Raw genomic sequence first — 24,992 nt, 5'->3', positions numbered from 1 at the left:
AGACTTCTATAATATGATATTTAATCGTTCGAATGCGAACATAAAACACGACAAAGCAGGGGTCTGAAGCAAACAATGCCTCGTTTAAGCGGCTTCGCTAGTGACGTCGATTACGCGCGTGGCAGAAGCGACCAGTGCTGTTCCTCGACACCTGTCGTGCAAGCGACACCCGTAATCGAACGCGCGGCAAGTTCAGCGCCTTCAAGGTCATCGCTGTGCGGCTTGGGAGGGGTTAATAGCGCGTGGACGACAGGGTCAGTCGTCGGCGGAGACTCGGCCGGCTAACGCGACGTCCTGGACGCGGGTCCCTGCATCGGTGACCAGCGCACTAGGTACTGCTGGTTGCGTCTTGGAGGTTGCAAGGTGCCAGCTCAGTTGACAGCTGATTGTTATTACGTTTGCTGTCTCACATGACGGCTTACGAACTGATATATTCTAAAAGCACTCGGGGCCCGAGGTGGGATGCGAACCCACTACCCCTGCATAAGACCGACAGAAGCATCTACAGCTCGGTCTCACACGCAAAGTTGAAATTTTTTTTCATTTTTTTTTCTTCATACTATTTAAGCGCTCTTTTTGAAATTTTTACACAAAACCTCACTTGTTTTTGTTGTGCTGTCACTAATATTTTCAACAAGTGCAATATAATGGATGTAAAAACCCGCGCAAGTGATTATCATTACGAATTTACGGTCATTTTATTGCAGCTAGTCAATAGGTATATGTCGAGTTAAAATTTTAGAAATAGCCCATACATAAATAAAAGTAATGACGAGAAAATTAAAACAAACTCTACGTGACGTTTGAGACGGAGCCTTAAAGATGATATTTCACTGAATATGTAGTAAACAAAGCTTAGTTTTTAATATTTTTGTTTTTAACTTGTATTATTATTATTTAGAATTTTTAAACATTTAACTTTACGTATTTCTGCCATTACAGACAATTTACGAAGGAATATTTACAAAAAAAATTTCAGCTGTTTACATGTCCCAGCTGTGAAATACAGAAAATGGGATTTTTGTCAGTGACTTTGACGTAGTTGGGCAAAATCATTAATGTTTGACTGACTCTTTGCAAATAGCAGAAAACAAGTAGAGTACAAGCTTGCTTCAAAACACACAATGCATTGGTTGTATAGTGGAATTATCACGGATAATAAAATCAGTAGCATGAAAGTGCAATAATCCAAGATGGCCCCGAATCCTTGTGAGTGGAGAGATGTATGTGGAGTTGTCATATTCGAACACAGTTATTTCCATACTCTTTATTATGCCCAATAAAATGTCTGCAAAGTAATTATTCTCTGGGTGCATTGGAGTTATTCATATTTGCTGAAAGACATTTACAGACAAAACTATCTGTACGACAAGATTCTGACAGTTTGTAAAAAATATCAATAATTGCGTTTTAGCACCCCTTGGAAATCGGAACGCAATGAGATGCGGTTAATTGATTAAATGAGCTCTAAATAAGGAAAATTAATTTATGATAGAACCATAAATAAGCACAATTCGTTTGTTCAGAACTCTAAATTATAATATCGATTATTTCACATATTCTTTTCACTTTAAGCTAGACTCAACTGTTCTATACACATCACGTTCTCATTGGTCACTGTAATTTGGTCTGGGTTGCAGAATACTCCCTGACACAGCTTCTCTTTACGGTAGAAAATGATTTGTAACATGTCTAAACATGTAATAGAAGTATGAACCCATTTCAGTTTACGGGAAGATTACTGTGCAAATTTTATACATTTATTATGCATTTGGCTGTATTTCTAAACAAATGTTAGAGATTTGCCATATTTGTAAGGTAAATTTTCCAAACGATAAATTGTACAGGTTGTAACTTCCACTCAGTGTTTTAGGTTCACAGACTTCCAACTGAATAATAAGGCTCTTTGTTTCGTTACTCTTAATGGATGGTGTTCGTTATATTGTTTTGTTAGAGGATAATACCAACTCACAGCACGCGTGTACCAGTTTAACTTAAGCCAGAAATACGTAACGTGAGATCATGATCGTTTATTCATTTATGAAGGAGAATTGGGATCAAATTTACTCCCCAGTCAAAGGTTATCCGGTTGAACGGTATTAGATTAAACAGAGCCATTAAAATTGAGACTGCAACGAAACTACCGCGGAGAAAATAAAATAAATAAAATGTACACCCTGAAGGGATCGTGTTTGCTTGTCGATAGTCTCGTTAATTGTGGTCGTCGGAGGACTTCAAGGGCAGGAATTGGCTTCGGGAGTCGAGCTTGGCTGGCACTGCAGACTCATAAATGTTAATTGGTCACAATGACTTTGGTGAGGACTGCGCGCGCCCTCGGCTGAATGGCAGTCGTAAAGGCTACCCGCGAACGCGGCTGCGTCTTCCTCGGATGTCCTGGGGAGGGGGAAGCATTGAGCGGTCGTCAGGCGGGTCACGGGTTCTGATCCGCCGCGATCTTCCCCGCCAGTCGCTGCTCGCAGCGCCACCCAGGCCCGCCGTTCGTACCTTTCCTTCCTTCACGCCGTCGTCGCTTGGCGAGGAGGTGAAATGGTTAATCGTTTCTCTATGATCGGGTTCTTTGGAGACGGTTGAGAGTCCGAGAGTTACCAATGATGCTTCACGCTACATTATTACGTGGTGTGGCAATACTTATCAGTATGGGCATGAATGTTTCACGAAATGACCTGATCGCTCTTCAGATTGCAATGAGGCATGTCATGTGCCTATGCCTGGCGGCCGTCTGCAAGAGAATCCATTGCCAGGACACGTTTTATTCCTCTATGGATGGCCAAAATTTGGTGTGCTCACAGTGGACATGTGACTGGAATAAAAAAATCCGGCCAACCACGAAACAGAGAAAAATGCTGTAAATTTAGAACACAGCTGCAGCTGGTATGGAAATCTTTAAGGGAAAAGTTAATGGCCCTACTTATCAGCTTGGCTACATACACACACTCTCTCTCTCTCTCTCTCTCTCTCTCTCTCTCTCTCTCTCTCTCTCTGTACCATCTCAACCAAGCGTGGTCCAGATATCAACAGTTGCGATCGAAGCAAACACGCCGACTCGCGGCAACGTCCGCCAAGTTTAGGAGGGAGGATACTGGGTGAAGTGGGACTAGCGAGCGAACCTTTGGGAACCCTGTCACTTGTCGCGCGACGTCATTGGTGCGCAAAGGCTACGTTGGCAAGGCAACAGATGCCCCGCCCAGGCCGATTCTCGCCGCACTCGTTCAATTACGCCTTCGACACCCAAAATCGTGGAGGGTTGGGGGGGTGGTAGAATGGAAAAATGAGGGGGCAGAGGCTATGCACAGAGGTCGTATAATTCATTTAAGTTCATTACTTAATACTTTTGCCGAACACTCTTCAGCTAGTGGACACCGTAAGAAAAATCATTTTCATCGTCAAAATTTATTTTCATAGTTTTTTGTTGAATTATTTATAAAATTTTGTATTGATTTGTCTGGCTAAACATGAATCAGGGTGTAACTTCAGATTTCCCATAGAACCCACCGAACTCTGTTAGCTTTGAAGTCGTCCGAATTGAGTTAGTAGTTATTTCATCCTGCAGCCCAGAATACATAAACTTTTGTTTGGATAAATTTTAAACAGCTTAAAAGAATTTTTTTGTAAATCATACAAAAATCAGCTTGAAATCATAATTCGTTACTAAAATGTACTTATGACTGTGTTGTAAAATCCAAAGGTAGCGGGCATTGATCCCTCGTATACTCAAGGGTATGTTGCCCTGCTGGTAACTGAAAAGAGGGCGAGCTTTTTCCCGAAAGAAAAGCCACCGGCAACTGGACCGTTTACCGCTACACGCAACCAAGGCCCCCCCACCCACACCTCCCCCCCTTCTCGGTGGAGTCTTTTTACCTCTTGTACGCCCGTTTAAGCGTGACTGGCACTGCGCTTGTAGCCACGTCCCTCCGACAATCAGGCTCCAGGGATGACTTGCAGTGCTCTCGTCCAGGCACCGGGGTGGGGCGGGGCTCCTTGAGAAGGGGGAGGGGGAGAGTCGGAACGCTAATACACCCTCCTCCCCTCCCCCTCCAACCCGCGGGCGCTAGCGGCAACGGGTCGCAGCCTCCGGTAGCAGGGTTAATTAGCAATTTCCCACGGCGGGAATCCAATTAGCGTGCGAAGAGCGGGCAGACGGCCCCCAGATAAGTCCCCCCTTCCCTCGGCCGACAGGTGATCTCGGACCCCTCTTCCACCTCCCTCCCCAATCCTCCCCGACGACCAAAGCTTCCGTCCCCCAAGGCCGCCGCCGGGACCCTCTCGAAGTCGGATACTGCATTAACGACCGGCCGGCCCAGGACGTCCGCTTAGAACTAATAACCAATCTACGGCCCTTTCTTCACGTCGTATTAGTGTAATCTTCCCCGCCGAAGATGGGCCCGGGAGTTCTACAGCCTCGGCTAATACGGACATGGTATTATTTTATTATTATTATTTTTTGATGACGTAGGCACCCTTGTCTTATCATGCCGCTTGGTTCCAAAATAAATCTCGTCCTTATAAGGAGAGAATCACTTCATACTTTTGTTACTTCGGATTAAAATAACTGAAAGGAATTGGTCTGGGAAATGAATGATGACAAGGAACACGTAAGCGTATTTTCTAGGGTTCCCGGTATATAAAACTTCTCAGAAATTATTTCAGTTGGCAACGACCAACCCAGAGCGGGTTACTTGCGTAGAAACCTGCACCATGTTTAGCAACCAGTCCGATTGTCTGATGCTCCAGACTCCTTAAACCTCTTTATGCTCAGGCTGATGTCATTTGTTCACTGGTTTTGACATGGGGCTGTTGGATTTGAAAATTGATCGTTAGTTGTTTTTTTTTTTTTTGTTCAGGGGTTTTTATTGGTCGAGAACACCAGAGGTTACTCGGACGAAGTGAAGAAATACTCCTTCAAAAACAAACACAGGGTTATCTCACACAAGCCCAGCAAATAAACTTGTTTGAAAATCATAATAACTAACCCTAATATACCAATGTTGGCTTTATACCTAATGTGTGGAAAATCTCTCTCCCCCCCCCCCCACCCCCCACCCCACCGGGTCTTTCGTGAAGGAATAACCCAATTGCGCTACCAGAATAATTGTGAAGCTGCGTTCGGTCTGGTGTTCCTGCGCGCAGTACGTATGAACCACTCTTGATAGCAGGATACCCGGAAAGGTGGCAACAGTGAAACACTGCACCTGGGTTTCAATCCCCCCAGACAGCTGTACTGATTTATGTTCTACAGTCGTTCCCGTTAAATGGTGGGATAGATCTGTACCGTCGTTCATTACCGATTCTTCCCCCACATTTTTCCTGCGTCCTAGTAATTTCACCTGTACGTCTCTGGCAGGGCCGGTGCAAGGTAAATTGGCGCCCTAGGCGAAAAACCTTAATCCTCCCCCCCCCCCCGGGCCGGACACCCCAAAAAATATTTTTCTTGCCTCAAAATACATCACGTAAGCCTAAGATTTTGTCAACAATCAATGTAAGCAGGCTTGTGTTTTTTTTTACTTTTTTACTTATTACAAATCATAAACAGGTCACCGTGGACTTTAAATAATTACTTATATCAATATAAACATTCCAAACTGTTACAAAAATATGGTCTCTGGCGATCTAGATGTCGACGAGACGTTTAGCCGCAATCCCGGCACCGGCGAGTGAAGCACGCGACGTGAGGTCTCCGCTTGCCAGTCGCCCGACCCGGCCGCGACGTAGACCGCCGCCGCAGTCGGCGACGAGGCAGCCCCGCGTCCCGGGCACCTCCGGACGTCGGCGGACCTCCCATCCAGAGTTCATTCCCCTCTACTAGCTGAAAGCGCCATCCCACTCCCTCCTCGTACCTCTTAGAATTTCGACCGTGACATCCAATTTTGCTCGCGAATGGAAACCCCATACAAAAGCTAAGGATTAATGATTTGTATCGGTTGTGGGGGAGAGGCGGGGAGGGGGGGGGGGAATTCGCTGGAGAACGAGAAGGGAGAGGGAGAGGGGGGGGGGGGGGGGCAGAAGCGAGCAAGGAGAAGTGACAACTGCCTTTATTCGCTTCGTTCCGCCCAACAACGCGGACGAGGCAATGGGACCATCACGCTCTTCGACGGGGCAAAAACCAGCTAACAGATGCGGCCAGGAGCAGCTGGCCTCACTGGTGGACAGAAGGGGGTGGGGGGCAGGGAATTAAAGACGAAATTACTTTCATTTTCACACGTCGTGAAATTAAATTTTCGTGTTCTTTGATGCACGGAGCCGAGCTGACGGGAAGAATGCGCGTGTGGGAGGGAGTTCTTGCTGAGTTCGACTCAAAGAGGAGGAATGCACGCCATCATCCTCCGTTATCCAAACGGTCCCTTCGCACCCGGGAATGTTGTTTTTTTTTTTGTTGCGCGGACATGAACTGTTGGAAATAAGCTCGCAGGTGCACACCTTCGTAATGTATATGCCTCTTTTAACTAACCAGCGATACTGTTATACGGTTATTAGTTGCACGGTGCGGTCATGAGATTCGCAGTGTCCAAGTTGATTTTGCGGTGTTTTCGATCGCCTGCAATGTGGAGGCGCAAGGACTACGCAAGAGCCCGGTTCTGAACTCCAAAAGAGACAAAAGCGCCTATCCGATCAGGAATTTTAGCCTGGGCTAATCGGCCACTATGCCGGACGGTCGAATCCACCCACTCGGTGGCACCCATGACGCGAGCGACCGTCGGCGCGAATTGGGTCTCCGTCCCCGGATGACGTCCTTCGACGCTGTGCTAAGCTGCTAACGAGGCTGCAGTACCGCTAGCCCGCCACTTCACGCAGCTGCGTCAACTAGGCGCGAGATGGCGTGCCTTTTATACAGGCTGTTCCCGGACCACCGAGACAAAAAAAAAAATCCTCTATAGATGACGATAGGTCTTTTCACGAGAAAAAAAAATACTACTCGCTACTACGCTAAATGTCATTTTTCCTTAGAATCCTCGGTCGCCTTGTAGACAGGCAATCCGCGATGCGTGCTACACCCGCCTGTTGCTTACCTTTCATATACCTAACCCGACTTAACTCCACTCGGTCTCTTCTTGGGGGAGTGGCATGCTCTTGCATAGATATGTGATACGATAATGATACATAATGCCATTTAATAACAGTCACCTTATAATTTCTTCTAATATTTAAGCAACCCCAAACGTAGATAAGTGTATTGTAGACTCTTAGTACAATGCATCATTCATTTGGGCTCTTTGAGAATTATTAGAGCGTAAGCACTTACAAATACAGTTTGTGAATACTAAATTGAATCTGTAAAACCATTTGAGACAAATTTATTTGTTGGATTTTGTATGCAGTGCAAGGCCTTCGGTAGCTACGTTGGCGTGCCAAGTCTGTTCAAAACACTCAGAGCCAGAAGGTGCTATGTGCTGCATTATCGTGTGCCGTTTGCTTACCAAAATACTGAAGCTATGGTTTTACTTCATCCATTTGTACACAGGAAGGCTTGGATACAGAGCGACTCCCACGACTTTAATGGGCTCCAAACGACTACATATAAACTACTGGTTAGGCTCGGGTAATTTCGCGGGTTTAATTTCCTGTAAAGGTGGACTCAAATTCGTGTAATTTCCTCGTGGCTGAGTTTCAAGCATTTATTTTTGTTGTATTAAACTTTAATTGTTTGTTATAACAGCTATATATTTTGTGCTGACTCATAATTATAGTTAAGGGGTCCAATAACCTGTGGCTGAAATCTGAAGTGTGACAAGAAATAATATGAAAATAAAGTGGTGAAACATCCTGCTGTGTCATTGCGAATAATGTGGGAGATCTATTCCATATCATTGCATTTAAATAGGCGAGATTTATTCAGAAAAAGCGATTTAATCAGGACCGCAACGGCATGTGATTGTGATAACTCCTAGTCACGAGAGGATTTCGCTACCTTCATCGGTAATGATCGATTTGTGGGGATCAGTGGTTCGATGCCTCACCTTGGCATGATTCATTTTAATTAATGAGTATTGAGTCAGAAAACCAAAGGTTTTTCGAAGCTTTGTATAATTTTGGGAATCCCCTCATACTAAACCTTTCTTTCCTTCGTATTTGTGAGAATTAATACCAAAACTATTTATTTACTAGTCAAGTGGTTAGACATGCTGATTAAACTCTTTACGGTAAAGATCATAGTCTACTCATAACATACCACAACACTAGCGTCCTACCTAATTGGTTATGGGCGGTCCCTGAATGATGAACATAATATGTTGTTTTTTTAAGAAAAAAAATACGAGGAAGAAATAAAATTCTCTTCATTATTTTTCGAAGAGTCACCTTTGTGGTCAGGGAAATCTCACCACGGGACGCGACTTCGTTAGCAGCAGTCAAAAATAATTAGCCGTAGCTTTGTTGAATTTTTCATTAGGCGGCGCGTTAACTTTGGTGGCACGCCTTTCACGGCGATGAATGTGCAAGAGGAAAAGAGGTATTATTTTCAGGGGCCGTTTTGGGATTGATACTATAGCGTAACTATACGTTTTATAGCTATCCAAGGAATGGCCTAAAATCGTAAGTAAATGGTATTTGTTTTACGAGACTCCTTAAAAGGACACTAACCTACCTCCATCGCGTAGTTGTGTGTAATAACCGCCCAAATTGGGTCCGAAGAATTCTGGGTTTAAATTCCTAGTAAAGCTGCCTGCCGACCAACTAAACGAGTTTAATTAAAACGTTATTAAATCAAAAGTAAAAAAATAGTTAATGTAGGAAAACCAAAAGTCAGTTGTAAGTAACATTACAAAGTATTTAATTTTCAACTTGAATATAAGTATTCTCATGAACTGGATGTATAACTTAAACGTAATTGTGGTGTACAGTAAAAAAAACCTAAATCTTTTTTTCGTTTGAAAAAAAAGTACAATTGTTGTTTTTAAAATAGATTATAAAAACAACACGCTAAAATTTCTCCCGATTACATCCTAAATCTAATTTCGCTATTAGTATGTACCTCAAGGCGTCTACCCCAAGCGCGGCTCCAGAAGGGGGGCGGTGGGGGCGATAGCCCCTCCCGAGACCAATTTTATTGATTAGTGTATATTTATGTTTCCTAAATATTTAATTTCATATGTTAAACTTTTATCTCATCAAAAGTTGCATGGAGCTACTAAGGTTCTGTATTTTAAACCTGTAATTTGTAAATAATATTCCAAGGCCAATATCTGGCCACTTTCATTTTTTGCAACTACGACCTTTCTTTGTGCGATAGCCCCTCCCGAAAAGTCATCCTGAAGCCGCCATTGGTCTACCCTCATTAATACGGGGTATGTACACGACCGTATTGTTGTCATAGTCGCGTGATGTGCTCTGCTGATTGCGAAGCGTTGTTGACTGTCGGCGAAAGCGAACTCGACGACCACCTGCGAGCAAGGTCAGCAGGTCGCATATCGTCGAGTGATTTCCCTTGTTATCGCCGGATCGCACTTCCTTGCGCGCGAAATAAACCAGGACAGCGGGTCAACACAGCAACATCGAAGTTCGAAGAAGACATCTCTCGAGCGATGTCCTGATCGTGTTCCCGGACACACCGGAAGAAATCTAGAACTTCACCTTTTTTAAATATCTTGTTCAGGCGCTGTTCGGAAACTTCGGAAAACGTCAGGGTTCAATTACTCGAACCACGAACTAGTATCTCATCTTGGAGTCGATCTAATGTGTTCACATGCGTTTCTGATAGACATCTCAGCGCTGGGGAAAAGAGATGTACTTCGAACGAAGAATGTATCTAAAATAAACTATGGAATTGTCGAAGTTCTAGATGATAACTAAAACCTTTCTTTGTGAAACTTCGCCGAATTCCGACTGCCAGATTTCGAGTTCTGTTTTAAACAATGTAAACTAGCACGTGAAAGGCAGTTAAGAATGTTTTTGTCGTAAAACTTACAAGGTTTTTATTAATGGTCTAAGATGATTCTTGCCAGTTCACGATCAAAATAAAAACTATGAACCAGAATGTTCTATGTACGGAAACTATGTACTGAAACTGGTTACTGCTACCTAGCAATTACCGAACAATTGATTTAATTCAATTTCTTGCAACATACGCCATTGCAGTTTTGAACTATCATGGAATAAAAAATCATAAATGAGAAATAAAAAATGAAAATAACAAACCAACAAAAAACAAGTCTATATAAGCTGATGTCAAACAGATAAACCCAACGATGAACTTAAAAATATATTATGGAAATCACAACGACGACAGCACAAACGAACGCATTCTAACTTAAATATCAGACAGCACAATAATTCCGTGGAAGGAATTCAGTCACGAAAAAAATAATAATAACAGCACAGACGAACACAGTGGGTTAACAACGACGGGACAGTTTCAACAATAACAGTAAATTCAGACAGACAACCAAACCTGGACAACGCAGCCAATATACGAACACAACGATGAAGATAAACATACATTATGGACAACACAACGACAACACCGGCGAACACAGGTTTCCTATGACAAAACAGGCGCTGTTTTGTCATAGGAAACCTACTGTTTAGGTACATCGTTGGGTTTATCTGTTTGACATGAACTGATTAATAGGTTTGTTCTCTGTGGTTTATGTTTTAATTTTTTAGTTTGCGCTCTTGAATTTTTTTTTCCCGTGACAAACATTGCAAAACTGCAATGGCGTATGTCCAAGAAATTGTATGAAATAAAAAATTCCCCATTGCATGGATCATGTAAAGAACCTGTTGCAGAACAGTTCCCTGCTCTTGGCTCTCGGCGAGCCGAGCTAGCAGCTCGACGCGACGCTCTTGCAGCGACGCCCCGACGTCACAGTCGCCAGAATCCCGTCGGGCCGCACGCACAGCCTCGCCGACTCCTGGAACGTACCCGCGGCGACGTGCGTTATTTACGACCTCACGCATGTCCTGCGTGCGCGATGCCGGTGCGTTACCGTCTCTCAACCCGGCTTCCCTCCACGTCGAGGGTGACTTGGGGGGGGGGGGGGGGGGTGTATTGGCAACCGATTACCGCGCCTCTGCCGCGGCCCGCGAACAACCGCGCAAGTCCATAGCATTCCTCTGCGGACGTCCCCGCCGCGCGCACCACGCGCACCACGCGCACCAAGCGGCACGATTGTCGTTCCGTTCCCTCGGCAGTGCGCATCGCGGGCCGATGGGCAAGTGGTGCTTCGGGCGTTCGTCGTCTCGTGTTGGCGATCGCGCGGCGAGTATTAGATCCCAAAAAAAAAAAAAAAAAAAAAAAATCTTAACGAATGTCGTGCAGTAAATGCTGCAGTCGAATCTGCCACGTCAACCACTGATGCTTTATTTTATGCACATTTGAGTAAGGATATGAACTCCAGAATTTATTATTATTTTTACTTTCCTAATATTTTCACGGTTTCATGTGATCGTCACGTATTAGAAGGTGCCATTGCTCAAACAGTTTAAGAACACTCCTAATATTTTAGAGAGTGTAAGTACATGCAGCGATATTCTGATATTCGCAGTCAGGTTAAGAAATACAAAACTCAGCATTTCCGACAAATATAAAATAGAAAAAAAAACTGAGAAGAAAACATGAGGAAGCTGCTGCCTATGAAGTGGACTTTCGTCCATGCGTGACGTATAAAGACGCCTCGCGTCATGGCGAAACCTCTCCAGAGATCCTTTTCCCGACACTTACCTTCTTGGAGATTTGGATCCTGACCCGGTCATCGTTATTGCCGTTCCGGTGTTCCGAAACCATTACTGGCAAATTCTGATATGGTTTCCTTGAACCACAATGTCTAGCGAATCCATCTTGAATGTCCTCATCAATGCGTTAATAGACCAAATATTTATTTATTTTTTTAATTTAAACGTTTCGTCATCCAAAGGGTCATCATTATATACGGCCATGTGCGACACAAGCAAGGGAAGCCGGGATAGTAAACGGCCTTGGCCTATAGTAATGAACTATACAAACATTTCCTGGAGTGGTTTCAGTAAAACTGGGTGCACTGGCGGGATTAGAACCCAGCATCTTTTCGACTGCAGGTCCAACCTTTTTTACCTTTGCGTCACCTGACGAGTGTGGTCTCCGAAATATGCGACCCGTCACCCTTAGAAGTCTGAAGGAATCGTCAGGAAACATCCGGGTGTAGTCTCTCTCACGTGACTTTTCTCAAACTTGATAAACATTGAACTGAAGACTGTTGTAATTAAGTATAAAAATAGTTTCATGATATAACAAATTGTTATGCAATATATTTTATCGTAACTGATAATTTTTTTCGTAGCTATAAACTGACGTGTGAGTTACTTACTGATCCCCCCTCGGACGTGACGCGGACGTGACATTCGCGCGTGAAGAGCTGGCGTGCTCTGCTCGGGTAGGTCAGTGTCCTCGCTCGCCGGAGATGCGCGGTTCTTGCGCCGGGTCGCGGAGCCGCCGGAGGACGGGGGGAGGGGGGAGGGGCGCGGCCCGTGGGAACGACGCCGCGGGCCCATCACGTGTGCGGCGCGCGTGCGCGGGTCTGGGCTCCGGCCACGCGGCCAATGGGGCGCGTCCGCCGCGACATGCGGCCCCGCCCACCCGCGACCAGCTGATGAGCAGACACCCTGTAATTAATTGCCTCAGAGGATATGGGCCGGTATTCCAAAATTACAATAATAAGGGTTTAGGTGCACGGTATGACACGGCCAGTCCCTCATTTTTAGGAAACGGATTTCGGTGTCCTATCCGTTGCCGATCTGTTGCCCAAATCACGCGCATGCGCAAAGCTCACCTTTTCGTTGATTTCGTCCTGATGGCCGAACCGCATCTGCGGCCATTAACTCGTACATAGTCATTTTTGCTATCATCGGGGGGACGTACCAAACGCGTTGGTGTGCCAAATGAAACTTTATGATAGCGAAACTATCCTGGAATACATTCTGTACAATTTAATGGACATAACAAGAAACAATCGCAACTTAAAAAGTACGTGAGAAAATTAGAAAGTTGGTTCTGTTTTTGTGCCTTTGTGCTGCTATCTCTAGTATTTTTGCCGTAACAATTGTGTTAGTGGCTGCGAAACGTCCGCTAGAATGCGCTGCAACCAGTTTCTATCCTCACGCAAGGCACCGTTAGTTAAAATGGTTGCCGATTTGTATCCTTACTGGAATTCGGTTTGGGCACGTTCGGAAATACGGTCCGTGAGTTAGGTTACGGTTGTATTCCAAGAAGGCAGTGTTTAACCACTACCTTACCCGAAGGTCTTGTAATTCCGTCCTTAGTGACATTTCCAAGCTCTTTCAATGATTCTTGCATTGGGGAAGATCGGATTTAACTAATCTTGAACATACGTTCTTGGACACTGATTTACCCTGGTTGTCACAGAAAAAAATCTCACAGGAATGTACAACAAAGATGAAAACATAATCACACGGTGAACAAGCCAAATTTCAGCTGATGTCAAATGTCACATGCTTAGACTTGGCCAACACGGCAGATGCCAGTTCCCGAAACGTCTCGCAATTGTTTCGTCACAGAACACAGAAAGTCCATTGTGTTCGTCATATGATCGTCCAATTTTGAGAGATTTCAATGATTGTTAAACGACTAACTCAAATTTAAGGGTGGAGTTTAATTCCGTGCGTTATACTTAATGATCGCAAGGAGTTGGTACTCGTAGGATGATATATTATGCTTCACACCACACGGTAAAACGACAGCGCACTAATAAATTTATGAGTCGATTCCGGGTTTTAGGAAATAACCATAGGTCCTCTCTTCTTGCTGCGTGAGCTACCGGCCGTGAACATTGCGTGCGAATGTAGTGGGAAAACTAATGGTTGCCCGTGGGCAGTGCAGACAAGTATTCACAAATGTCGCTACTCGGTTTGAGACGACGCGCGCGAAGTAGACATTTATTTCCGCCGGTGGGTCGTGTGGGCAGAAACTTGTATTTCGAATGGGCGGCTTCAACAGGCGTAGGCGAACATTCGTTCCCAGGATAGACGACCATTCTCCACTCGTCACAATTTTTTTTTTAAGTTACACTTCTTTAGGCGCGTTATGAAAGAATTAAGAGAGTGAATTTTTACGATGCGCGCGCACCTTGCAACGAAATGTTCACAGGATAGAAAAAAAGAAAAGAAAAAAAGCTACATGAAATTTAAAATTATGTCTGTGCTTTTAAATCACAAACTTTAGTGATTGTTATTGAATACCGGTACATATAATTACAACCATTTGTTTATTGTGGATATTAGTGATATAAATTGTGTTTATAAAACTTTTTTCAAGTGTATTTGTTTAAGCAAGGTTATGTTCCCGTGTGTATAATTTATTTCCATTTTAAATCAATGCGTTATTTTTTTTTTATAAATAAATAAAAATTAATAAGCTAGAGTGAAAAATCAACATGTTTATTGATTGTTAGCATGTAAGATAAAAATTAGTTTTTTTTTTTTTTTTTTTTTTACTAAGCCCAGCAAGTAGGCCTTATAGCTTCTAACGCTCGTACATAAGTACACGCGCCCATTTTCTTTTTTTTTTTTTTTAGCGGTACAGTTGCTTTCAGGTAAATGCATGTGTAACATTACATTAGGTATAGTGTTTGTGGTGGTGTGTTGCAGAGCTGGCGATAGCAGGCAGCATGGCGACGCGGCGGTGGGCGTGCGGCGGCGTCCTGGCGGGCGCGATCCTGCTCCTGACGGCGCGGCGCTCCGCAGCAGGTGACTGTCCCGCCGGCCCCCCTGCAGCCCCGTCGAGGCCTCTGCGTGTCCCTGACCTGTAGCGGCTCAGCCCTCGGCGCACGGTGCCGGCATCTGGGGCGGGCGGCGCGGACCAAAATTGTCGCAAAGCAAAAAAAAAAAAATGGCTGTCTGTAAAGTCGGTTTACGGACGATAGTTTAACGTGTGACAACGTCATAACAAAACATTTGATGAAATTATTGCATACTTTTTATGAATAAAATTGAATCTTTTTTTTTATATTGAATCATCACTATTTTGTACGGATAAAAAGAAGTAGTGAAATGAAATCTACAAATTAATTATTGATAAATTTACTTTTATTTGCACTCATTAATTCAAATGTGTTCATTACTTTAACGAAGAGATTATTTTAACTAAAACTTTTATACATGTTTGCTATTTAACTTCTTCCAAATTGTGTTATTCTGTTAAGGATAGGACGATGATGGGAAAAAGTAGGAACCGAATGGGAGTGTTTCAAGTTTAATGTGCCTCGAAAAAGTCAAATCGATTGTTGTTCCAATCGAGTGGAAGAGGGAGAGAGAGATGCGGTGCAAGCGTACAATGAGAGTAACGGGTCACAGCGTAACGGGACAATGTGCGTTACGGGACACTTTTTCGTGCGTGCAGCCGGCGTTCGTCGATTTATTAGACGTCACGTCAAAACAAAAGGGATGGGCAGTTTTTTTTTAAATTTTTTTTCTTTTCATTTTCATGTCTTGTTTTTTTCCAGTTCATCGCAGCCGTTTTCCATTACATACATAGTTTAAAATCTCGGTTTGCTGATAAAAATGATTCAACAGTCGACGTAGCGGCTCCGGTAGCGAGTTTATAAATGCTCGGCGTTATTTTAAAGAATTCTACGTTAAACTTCGTGTCCGAGTTTCGTATTGTAAGTTTATTTGCAACGTTAATAACACACTGAATTTGCTCGTTACCGAGGTTAGATGTTACACATCTCTGACGAGTACTGAAAGACTCTCTCGCGTTTTTCCTCTTCTTCATTAAATAACTTAAATCAGTGATGGCCACCGTCACCTTTTTTTTAATGGGCAGATATTACCTATATTTGAAAATAATCTGAGGGCCAGACACACACATACAAATTAATATTACAATTTTTTTTTTTTTTTTTTTTTTTAAAGTTCTGTACAGTGACCAATTAATGCAATATATGGCGATGCATGTGATGAAGTAACGAATAATTCGTTAAAAATATATTTTAAAAAAAATAACTAAAATAAATTACCGCGGCATTACGCAAATTAGATAAATATAAATTATAGTTTTAAATATTACTATTGAAATAATGTTGTTATTTATGCTGACAACTTATTCTGTATGCACACAGTAGTAGGGTTTGTTTAAAATAATTCTTTTATATTTATTCTAAGAGGCTCAAAAAGATTCTAAAGGAAACCTATTCCAATAGTGCGCCGCAGAAACAGTTAAATAGTGATAGAGTTAGAATAGTACTGCGTTTTTTGAGATAAAGGCACCCTCGTAGTAAAAGGGGGAATTCATGTTAGTGAAGCGGGAATATAATGGCAACGTTCGCTGGTGTTCCCCGCACGGTATCGCCTCTAAGCGCTAAGCTGTAGACTAGCGCGCAGTCTTCTCGTCGTGCACAAGGCAAATAATGAGATTTTAAGCAATTACTAAATATAACATTATATGGCGAAGAACTAAAGATAAATGTGTAATGCGCTTTCCTTGAGCGCTTTTAAGAAACTGTACCGAGTTTTTCAGCATGACAAAAAAAAAATAATCTGATAACACGCGTTTTTAGCCAGTTTCAACGCTTCTAAGAATACAGTTTATAAACTAAATACAGGAACAGATCTACTGATCCGCCTTCAACGTATTTTTTTTTTAACGATTTTCCACTCTGATAAATGGCAAGGTTTCTTCTGAAGCTTTGCACACCGTGTGCGTGCCCGGAGGTAGGCGGAGCCCTTGGAGTCTGATCTTGAGCGTGTATTAAATCTGTGCCTTATCGCTCAAGAACACCAGTCGGTTGCACAAACAGTGCGAGTGGGATAGTCTTCCTGTTCGGCACAAACCACTAAGACCGTGATGAAGACATGTACATAGGTTCACACCTCAAACTTTCATCGATCCTCCCCAAGGCAGTTAATCCCGTTAGGGCATGATCCTGGTTAGGAGAATGATGGGTCTTTTACATGCCAGACACTGTTACCAGAGCCTGACATGGGTTCCTAGAACCGGGAAATAGATTCGCCATTTCCAATGGCATGTTACTGGAGAGCGCCCGGCTAGGTCGAGAGGTTGAGGAGACCCATCCCAACTTCGGCCCCACCGACCCGCCCCCAGCTCCGCCGTTCACCCCCGGACCTCCAACAGAGCCAGCCCCCTCTGTGGGATTTGAGTAGCAACGACCCGGAACCGTGATGAAGACACTCTGAGAACGGAGGGAGGGTGCGTGTCCACGCGTGGGAACTGCGGTGAGTGCCCCTCGCTGGGGCAGCAAGCAGCGACCTGGGCGCCGGCCCGCGTCGTCGATCACTCTGGCGAGCTCCACCGTGGTGCTCTGTGGTTGGCCGAGTGGAGAGCCCTCGACCAACCACAGCGCAGGTTCCCTGGCGCCGCGGACAGCCGAGAGATCCCTGCCCTGTGCTATGACACTGAGCTGGGCACGTACATACTTGATTCATAAACGCAAGTGCGCTGGCAGTTCATAAATCTAGATCAATCCATCCTTCAGCCCGCGCAACACCGTAGTCACAATGCGAAGAAGTTGAGGCTTGGGCCTCGCGATGAAGAACTGAATAATTTCCCCAACCGAGCGACTGCCTACTTGCGGCTCTTGTCCTCTCCTGGGTGTGTCCCGATGCTCCAACTCCCAGGGATGTACGAGTACGATTCCCAGCGGGTTTATCACGAGTGGCAACGTAACGGGCGTTCCCATGGGCCGGTGGCTTTCCTCGGGGTACTCCCGTATCGCCCCCCCCCCCAACTCAACCAACAGTCGACGCCTTATCCTCATCAACATCCAAGGACCTCGATGTCATCGGCCAACTGGTTACCGGGCGAGGCGTCTCAGGGCTGAGACACTGGGCTCACCTTCCAGACGAGTCGGGCTCGTACCCGGGTAGCAGCGACCCTGGTTCGGATTCCCACGGCATCCCGGAATCACTCCAGGCGTGTGCTGGGCATGTGCTTCACAATACGGTAGATAGGTAGCGCTCTTTAGACTGCAATAATGTATATATCCTTGCTAGCGGTTGTTCCCTTGTGATTGGCGGCCGTCTGCAAGTGAGTTTTCGTATAGATATATCAACTTAAAATTAAAGATATTTGTTGTAAATGTACATGAAAACAACTGCATTGGAACAAAATAGTTTTCGCAGTAATACTGGGTTCGGATTCTTACCCACGCGTTTATGCTTTGTGTTGTCCCAGTACCTCCAATAGTTAATGTTGTTTGTAACCCATTCCCTGAGTAGCTTTACAGTATTAACCGCACGCATTAATAAGCACAATAAAACAAAATAAAGTTCAATTATTTAATATCCGATTATCTTTCCCATAGTTAAAAAAAAATATATGCTTGACTGAAAAAATCAGTTTAAATGTAATATCATGCGCCAGTCTTTGGTGAGCACTGCTCGGTATATAAAGGAAACTGGAAGGTCCCGCCCAGGCTAGTTCCAGAAGCGCTCGTGGGGGCGTGGACGCTCGGGGTCGTCGCGTGGACGCAACCAACTAACGGCTCGTCGTTGCGTCCGGTGAGTCAGAAGTCTGGAAGGTATTTTCTTGCCCTGAGGGGGCCGTTCCGTCTTGGTGAGGGGAGGTGAGGCGACGGGTCCTAGTTTTAGAATGCGAGCCACGTTCGCGAGTCCAGGCCGCGGCAAAAACTGGTGCTCCGCCCCGCGGGGGTAGGAGGAAACAGGAAAAGAAAGAAGAAGTAAAAAAATCCACCGTGCAGGCTACAACTACAAAATAAAAAGAAGCGGCGGAGATCGCCCGCTATTTTTAGAGGCCGGAGTGCGTGCGGGGAATTGACCACTGATGACCTCAGCGGCGGTCGGAGCGGGCAGCGGCGGTGGGGAGGGGGGAGGGGGGTCGTTGTAGGGAAGTGGTAAGGTAACCCGCACCTCCCCGGGCCCCGACAGGAAATGTTTGACATCGCGTGCGGTATTTTTTCGCGCCTCCTCCCGCATGCGACGGCCCGCTCTGCGTGTAACGTGAATCCTGCCGCTGTTTCTGGTCTCTTGGGCTAGCTCTTCCTCCTCCTCACCCCCTCCCCCACCCCCATCACACAAACACACATGCAAGCACTTAATATCCCTCGGTGCCCAACTGACAATGAACTCGCACGTAGAGCTGAAGAACGGTTGATGCGAGAGACTAATTTATTGTTCTCGTCTATATGGATGCAAGTCCATTGAAGTCATCATCAGCTAGTGATGTGTAACATCTAACCACCGTAACGAGCAAATTCGTGTGTTCTCGTACTCACAGAACGAAACTCTGACACGGAATTTAACGCAGAATTCGTTTAAAAAAAAAAAATGCTGAGCTAGGTAAGTACAATATACGCAAAATGTGTTTTCAACTAAATTTCTAGACGCAGATTACACGTAGTTTCCACACCCGCCACTAGAATTGGCTGCCTGAGCAGCTACTTTGACTATCGAAACATTCCATTTGCAGACGGAAATTATAAACTATACAATGAAACGACTCCGATAAAAGCGAACAATACTTGAAAAAAATACTTAACCCCACCTTTGTACCTTTTTTTTTTGACAAGGAATTATTAAAATTCACTAAACCGTTATAAAATTTCCCTTTGGCTTTGCGAACTTTGATTTGCCCCATCCGCCACAGATGGCAGCACCGTGGTTACACATTTCCGTTCCATGCAACTTTAGTTCCATCCACGAAATCGCTCCTACCAAAAATGTCGTATACCGAGAGCTAAGATGTTTACACGCGAACAAAATTAAAACAAGGTTGTCGGTAACTGCCACCTGCAACACTTGTGCGTGCGAAGCAAGATCGAGACATTGATCGCCGCAAGCGCTGAAATATTCGCGCGAGGTTCACCAAACAGCTGTCGCGGTGAGGTGCCTCGACGATTACAATGGGCCCCAAACCACTTGGTCAGTCATGAGTTGAGTCATGCCGGAAGTTGGGACACAACCACCGAACTTGCCCAAAGAGCTCGAGGACACGATGACCACGATCATAGAACAAGGAGGGAGATCACGACAGTGGCGGATTTAGAGGGGGGCACGGGGGCAGAAGGGTAAAATATGCACTGGATAATACGACTCCTGAACTAATAAACAGGTATTATACTAGGTCCAGACTACCGGTGTCACACCCAGAAGTCAATCCTGGATCCGTCCGTCCCTGGATCACCATCAGAGAGAAAATTTACACGCGGAAAGATCGAGGCGTGTGAATCCAGGTGCTCTCGCTGGCCGTTATGAAAGCTTCATTCAATAACACTTTCTGAGCACTTCCTTTTGCAGCAAACCAAAATTTATATTGTCAAGTTCATGCGTCGACCACGTAAAGTGGCGATATTTATCGTAATACTAATAAGTAATTTGTACGCCAATTGTTATTCAAATTGAAAAAAAAAAAATAAGACAGCCGATTTCAGAGGCTACCAAATGAGTCACTTCTCTTTCCGTTTGACGTGTGGAACCACTTAACTTAAACTCGCTTTGAACCAAGTAAGAGTGTATTGCTGACAATGAACTCGTTCATAGTTTGCGAGTACCTATTTCAGAATGCGATAGTAGAAATATGATGATAGGATGGCAGTAGCAGGACGTCAGGGCTTTAAAAAAAAAAAAAAAAAAAAAAAAAAAAAAAAAGCGCTATTTCAACCTCGGATTGGCTCAGCCGGACCGTGTGAATCAGGGCAAGTAGGGAGGGGCGGTATTCAATCACCGGTACCGCTATTTTTCAGCGCATTGTCGCCCGGTGAGATGGGGGGCGGGGGAGGGATACTCATCCATTCACTTCCCCGTACATTTCTCTTTTATGCCGTGTGGGACGCGCACGCACGTAAGAGCGCACGACAACTCTTGCACCTTGACCCGCGCGCGGATGTGTGAGTGGGCACAACGGTCAGCGCGTTATCTACCCCCCCCCCCCCCGCGAGCTACGCCGGGGGGGGGGGGGTAGGGGGGGATCTCCACGTGGGTGGACGGCCCTGCGCGAGGGGTCGTCGACCCGGACGAGCGCGCCTCCCCATTGGCCGAGCCGCGCCGCCGCCATGGGAACCGATCGGCCCCGGCGCAGGGTCGCCGTCGCGGACCCCGTCTCTGGGCGAGGGGAGCCCGGGACGTTCCGCGTCTCGCCTCGGCGACGACCCATCAGCTGCCGTCGTGCGAGGCGTCAAGCCCTGCCTGCCTAGCGACACCTACTGTGCTGTGTGCACAGCTATACGATAATAATTATTTATTTATTATTATTATTTGAGTGCCTACCAACAGTCAGAGCCTTTAACAGGTGGGCACTTAACAAATAAATACAAAAAAAAATAACAATAACATACACAAAACACAAAATAACACAACAATAAAATGGGACAACACAAACATAAACACATGACAAAAGACACTTAAAAAATATATAATAACTAAATTGGTCGAATTTAAATTAATTCATTGTCAATGAAATAACAATAATACATTGTTTAAATCAGAAATTATCTTAACTGCAAGAAAATTAAGGATTCAAAATAATTAATTTCCCTTTATTTTTACTTTGTTAGCAATATTCACTTAATTAACCAGGAATTTTAGCACTCACGAAAGCAAGCTTGTATGGTGAGTGCATCTGGTCACTTCAAATTACATGCGGTATTTTGTCGATTGTAAACATTTGTAAATGTATAATAACGTGAGAAATAAATAAATATATAAAATATAACCTAAGAAACCTTACACTTGATATATAAAGATGAAAGTTAAAAAGAGCCAATTTATTCAAATTTAATATAATGTATAAACAAAAAAGTATAAATAAAACATTGATACATGAATAAATGAAAAAAAATTAATTGAATAAAAATTAGTAGTATGTAAAGTACAGGTACAAAGTTATAACAACATCTAAAACTTACTTAAATACTAAAGCCATTTCTTCATCAGTTAAATAATCTAGCCAAATATTAGCATATTTTTTTCATTTGAAAATAATTTATAGTGATTAGTTTTCCAGGAAGAATAACAACAATTTTTGGAAGCAAAAATTCTAAAGATCTCTGAGATATTGTTTTATGAAATAGAGGGATTTGTAAATTTATATTCTGTCTATGCCGTGTAGGATAGTTATGATCTATATAATTTAACTGATTATTCCTTTGATACATATTAATTATTGCTTCTCTAATAAACAATCTTTTAATATCAAATACATTTAATATTTTAAAAAGTTCCTTGGATGGGTACATGTGGTTTTTTTTAAATAACTCGTAAAATAAGTTTTTGAATTGTTATAAGTGGCTTAGTTGACGTTTTACTCATCCCTCCCCAAGCCAGAATGCCATACTGCATAACAGAGAAGAAACCCCGTGATTTGAAAACTGCTCGATACATCCGTGTGAGGTCTGTTTAGGAAACGCAATTGAGAACACGCCGAAGGTGGATGATTAGTTCTGTTTCCGTCTTTTAGTTTTTAAAATATATTATTATAAAAGTGAAATTTACTGGAACGCATATTTCCGCAATAATTTTTAGCCATTGAACTTGCATTACACTTTTCTCTTTTTTCTCCGCCATATGTTATGGTTACCGCTCAAGTTTCATAGTCGACCCATGCACGAAGAGAAGACTGCGCGCCAGTCCAGAGCCTTGCGCGACAACGAGCGTCAAACTTATCATCCCGCATCACTAGCACCTTAAGTCGTCACTCTAGAAAATTTAATAATTTATTAAATAAAATAAAAATAAAGTGTGGTTTGTCCTCCAAAGAACATGGATAGCCATCCATTTACCGGTATTTATCTCAGAAAATGATGGAATAATGTTTTGTTGTCATATCTATAAACGTTGTCAAAGTTACTGGTCGGAAAATGTGCACTCGTTCTTGTACTAAAGCTAAAGGTAGGTGTTTGGTTTCACGACCCGTCAACAGTGATCTCACCAGAGACGGACTCGCGTATTACATATCCGAATATGGGAAAAGGGACAGGGTGATGGCATGCAGTAAGAAATTATCCCAGCATTTCCTGGGATCACTTCGGAAACCACGGTAATCCAAAATCAGTATGAACGGGCCGGATTTCAAAACCAGCTCCTCCAGCGCGCAAGTCCTTTTTTTTTTTTTTTTTTTTTTTTCGTTGCGTCACTTTGCTCGTTTCTTTAAATGTCCCCGTGTCCCGGTTTTGTCAACGAACTGTATTTCGTAAAGTTTGAAGTCTACGAATTACAAAATAATAATTATAATCGAATTACTACAGTATTGGTTAAATCACTTGTGAGCTCTTAAGGTATAACTTGATCAAACTAAATTGGTGTGTAGTGCCCTGGCAGCTCTTTTTTGATTATCAAGTACCACAACTGTTAAATGGCTATAATTTTTCACTTATTAAAAAAAATCAGCGACACTTGTTTTTAACATTTACCGTACTTTAAGTTAGCAGAATATTTCAAGATTCAATAAAAATATATATTTTTTAAATTTTATTTTAATACTTTACGTTTTAAATTTACTCGAATGAAGTGTTCTAATTGGAAGCTTCCAAAATAAAATTTGAAAAATACACCACACACCGTACCATTTGCAACACGGGTATGATTGCGCCTTCTGCGCATGACAGACAACAACCCTAATATATGCCAATACAACTGCCAAGTGAGCTAATTTACGTGAGCTTGTTTACATTAAGTTTTAATATCAGGACAACTTTGTTATGTTAAAGTTATGAAATTTAAATTTGTGACCAAGCGCTGAGCATATTTTGATATTTCTACTAGTAAATAAGCTGTTAATCCATTTTTTTAATGTTTTTTTGCAAACATTTAAGTACTCTACAACATTAACTTTGCTAATCTAGGTTGTAGAATTTAAGAAGAGGCTTGCCATTTTAAAATTTCCAAAACTAATAAATACGATAAACACACATAATATGACGAATTTTGGGGGTTAGTTTGGACCTAGTAAAATGCTGCATACATTTTAGGCGCACTACAATGAACTGGCCTGCAGTCTCCTGCTAGTATGGCATGGTAATAAAGGTGATACAGCGAAAATTCAAAACCCAAAAAGATATTGTAAACACCTGCTTCAGCTATTTTCACTCTGTACTAAACACGGTGTAGCACGACACGCAAGCACGATTTTAGCTCTGCGACATCGACGATTCGTTACAATCCCTTTCGTGAACAGACGCCACACGAAAATCATGAGCAGGTTTTAAATGGCTTGCGCCGACAGCCGTGGCGTAGTCGGCGGAAGAGCTTTCTATTCGGGAGGTTCTGGGTTCCAACTCCACTGGCGGTCTTAACTGAAAGATTATTATCAAATTTAGCTTGAAAGCCGGCTCTTTGATTAGTCCAATTAAAGAAAATAAATAAATGATTGTCACACGTTTTCTCGGAACTGTTAAACATCTTCCAACCAGAGGACTACGGAGCCCCAACTTTCTAAAACGCCACCCAAATAATTATTTTTTGTTTCTACCGGGTTTCCACTGAAAGTCCAGGCAACGGAACTGCAACACCGACAAATACGGAACAAGCTCTCGGCATTCTTCCCCCCCCCCCCCCCCCCTTTTCCCTTTTCACAATTCTTTCCATTCTCCACGCCGGGTCATCACAGCTGAAAGGAGTGATCGGGCGCAACAGTTCTTCGGCGGCCGGGCGCTGCTGAGGACCTGGTGGCGGGGCGACGGAGTAACGGGAAGGTAAACATGCGCAACACGGCCAAAGGGAAGGAGGAAGGTGTACACGGAAGGAGCGTGGTGAAAGGAAAGGGGGAGTGGAGGGGAAAAAAAAGCTCATCACAATGTTACGAACATCACGCTGGAAATAACCTGAGCGGGGGACGGTGAGGCATCAGACACGGTCGCCCGAGCATGAAGGACGCTCTCGGGATAAACGCCTGGTCACGGCGGGCAACCCCACGCGGCAACTCCGCGTCTTCCTAACGAGGGAGGACTGGTGCGCACACCGCATCAGCACCTTTCGCCTTTATCGCGTTCGGCTGCTTGGAAGATGTTACGAAACAACCACGTCCATGCCTTGCTCCGCACACGAACCATGGAGACCTCGCGCGTAAACACGCCACC

General features: G+C 43.9%; 1 protein-coding gene across 1 annotated transcript in view; it reads left to right on the top strand.

Moving 5' to 3' along the window:
- LOC134530510 (mucin-2-like) overlaps window positions 1–24,992 on the top strand; it is a 113,747-nt gene that overhangs the window by 23,768 nt on the left and 64,987 nt on the right. Inside the window, exon 2 of the mRNA XM_063365379.1 lies at window positions 14,593–14,691. Within this exon, the coding sequence (XP_063221449.1) occupies window positions 14,593–14,691 (99 nt within the window). The remainder of the gene's footprint in view (window positions 1–14,592; window positions 14,692–24,992) is intronic.

Source organism: Bacillus rossius, chromosome 3 (assembly GCF_032445375.1).
Source record: "Bacillus rossius redtenbacheri isolate Brsri chromosome 3, Brsri_v3, whole genome shotgun sequence".
In the NCBI taxonomy this organism is placed as follows: Eukaryota; Metazoa; Arthropoda; class Insecta; order Phasmatodea; family Bacillidae; genus Bacillus; species Bacillus rossius.
This window is presented reverse-complemented; position numbering and strand designations above follow the sequence as displayed.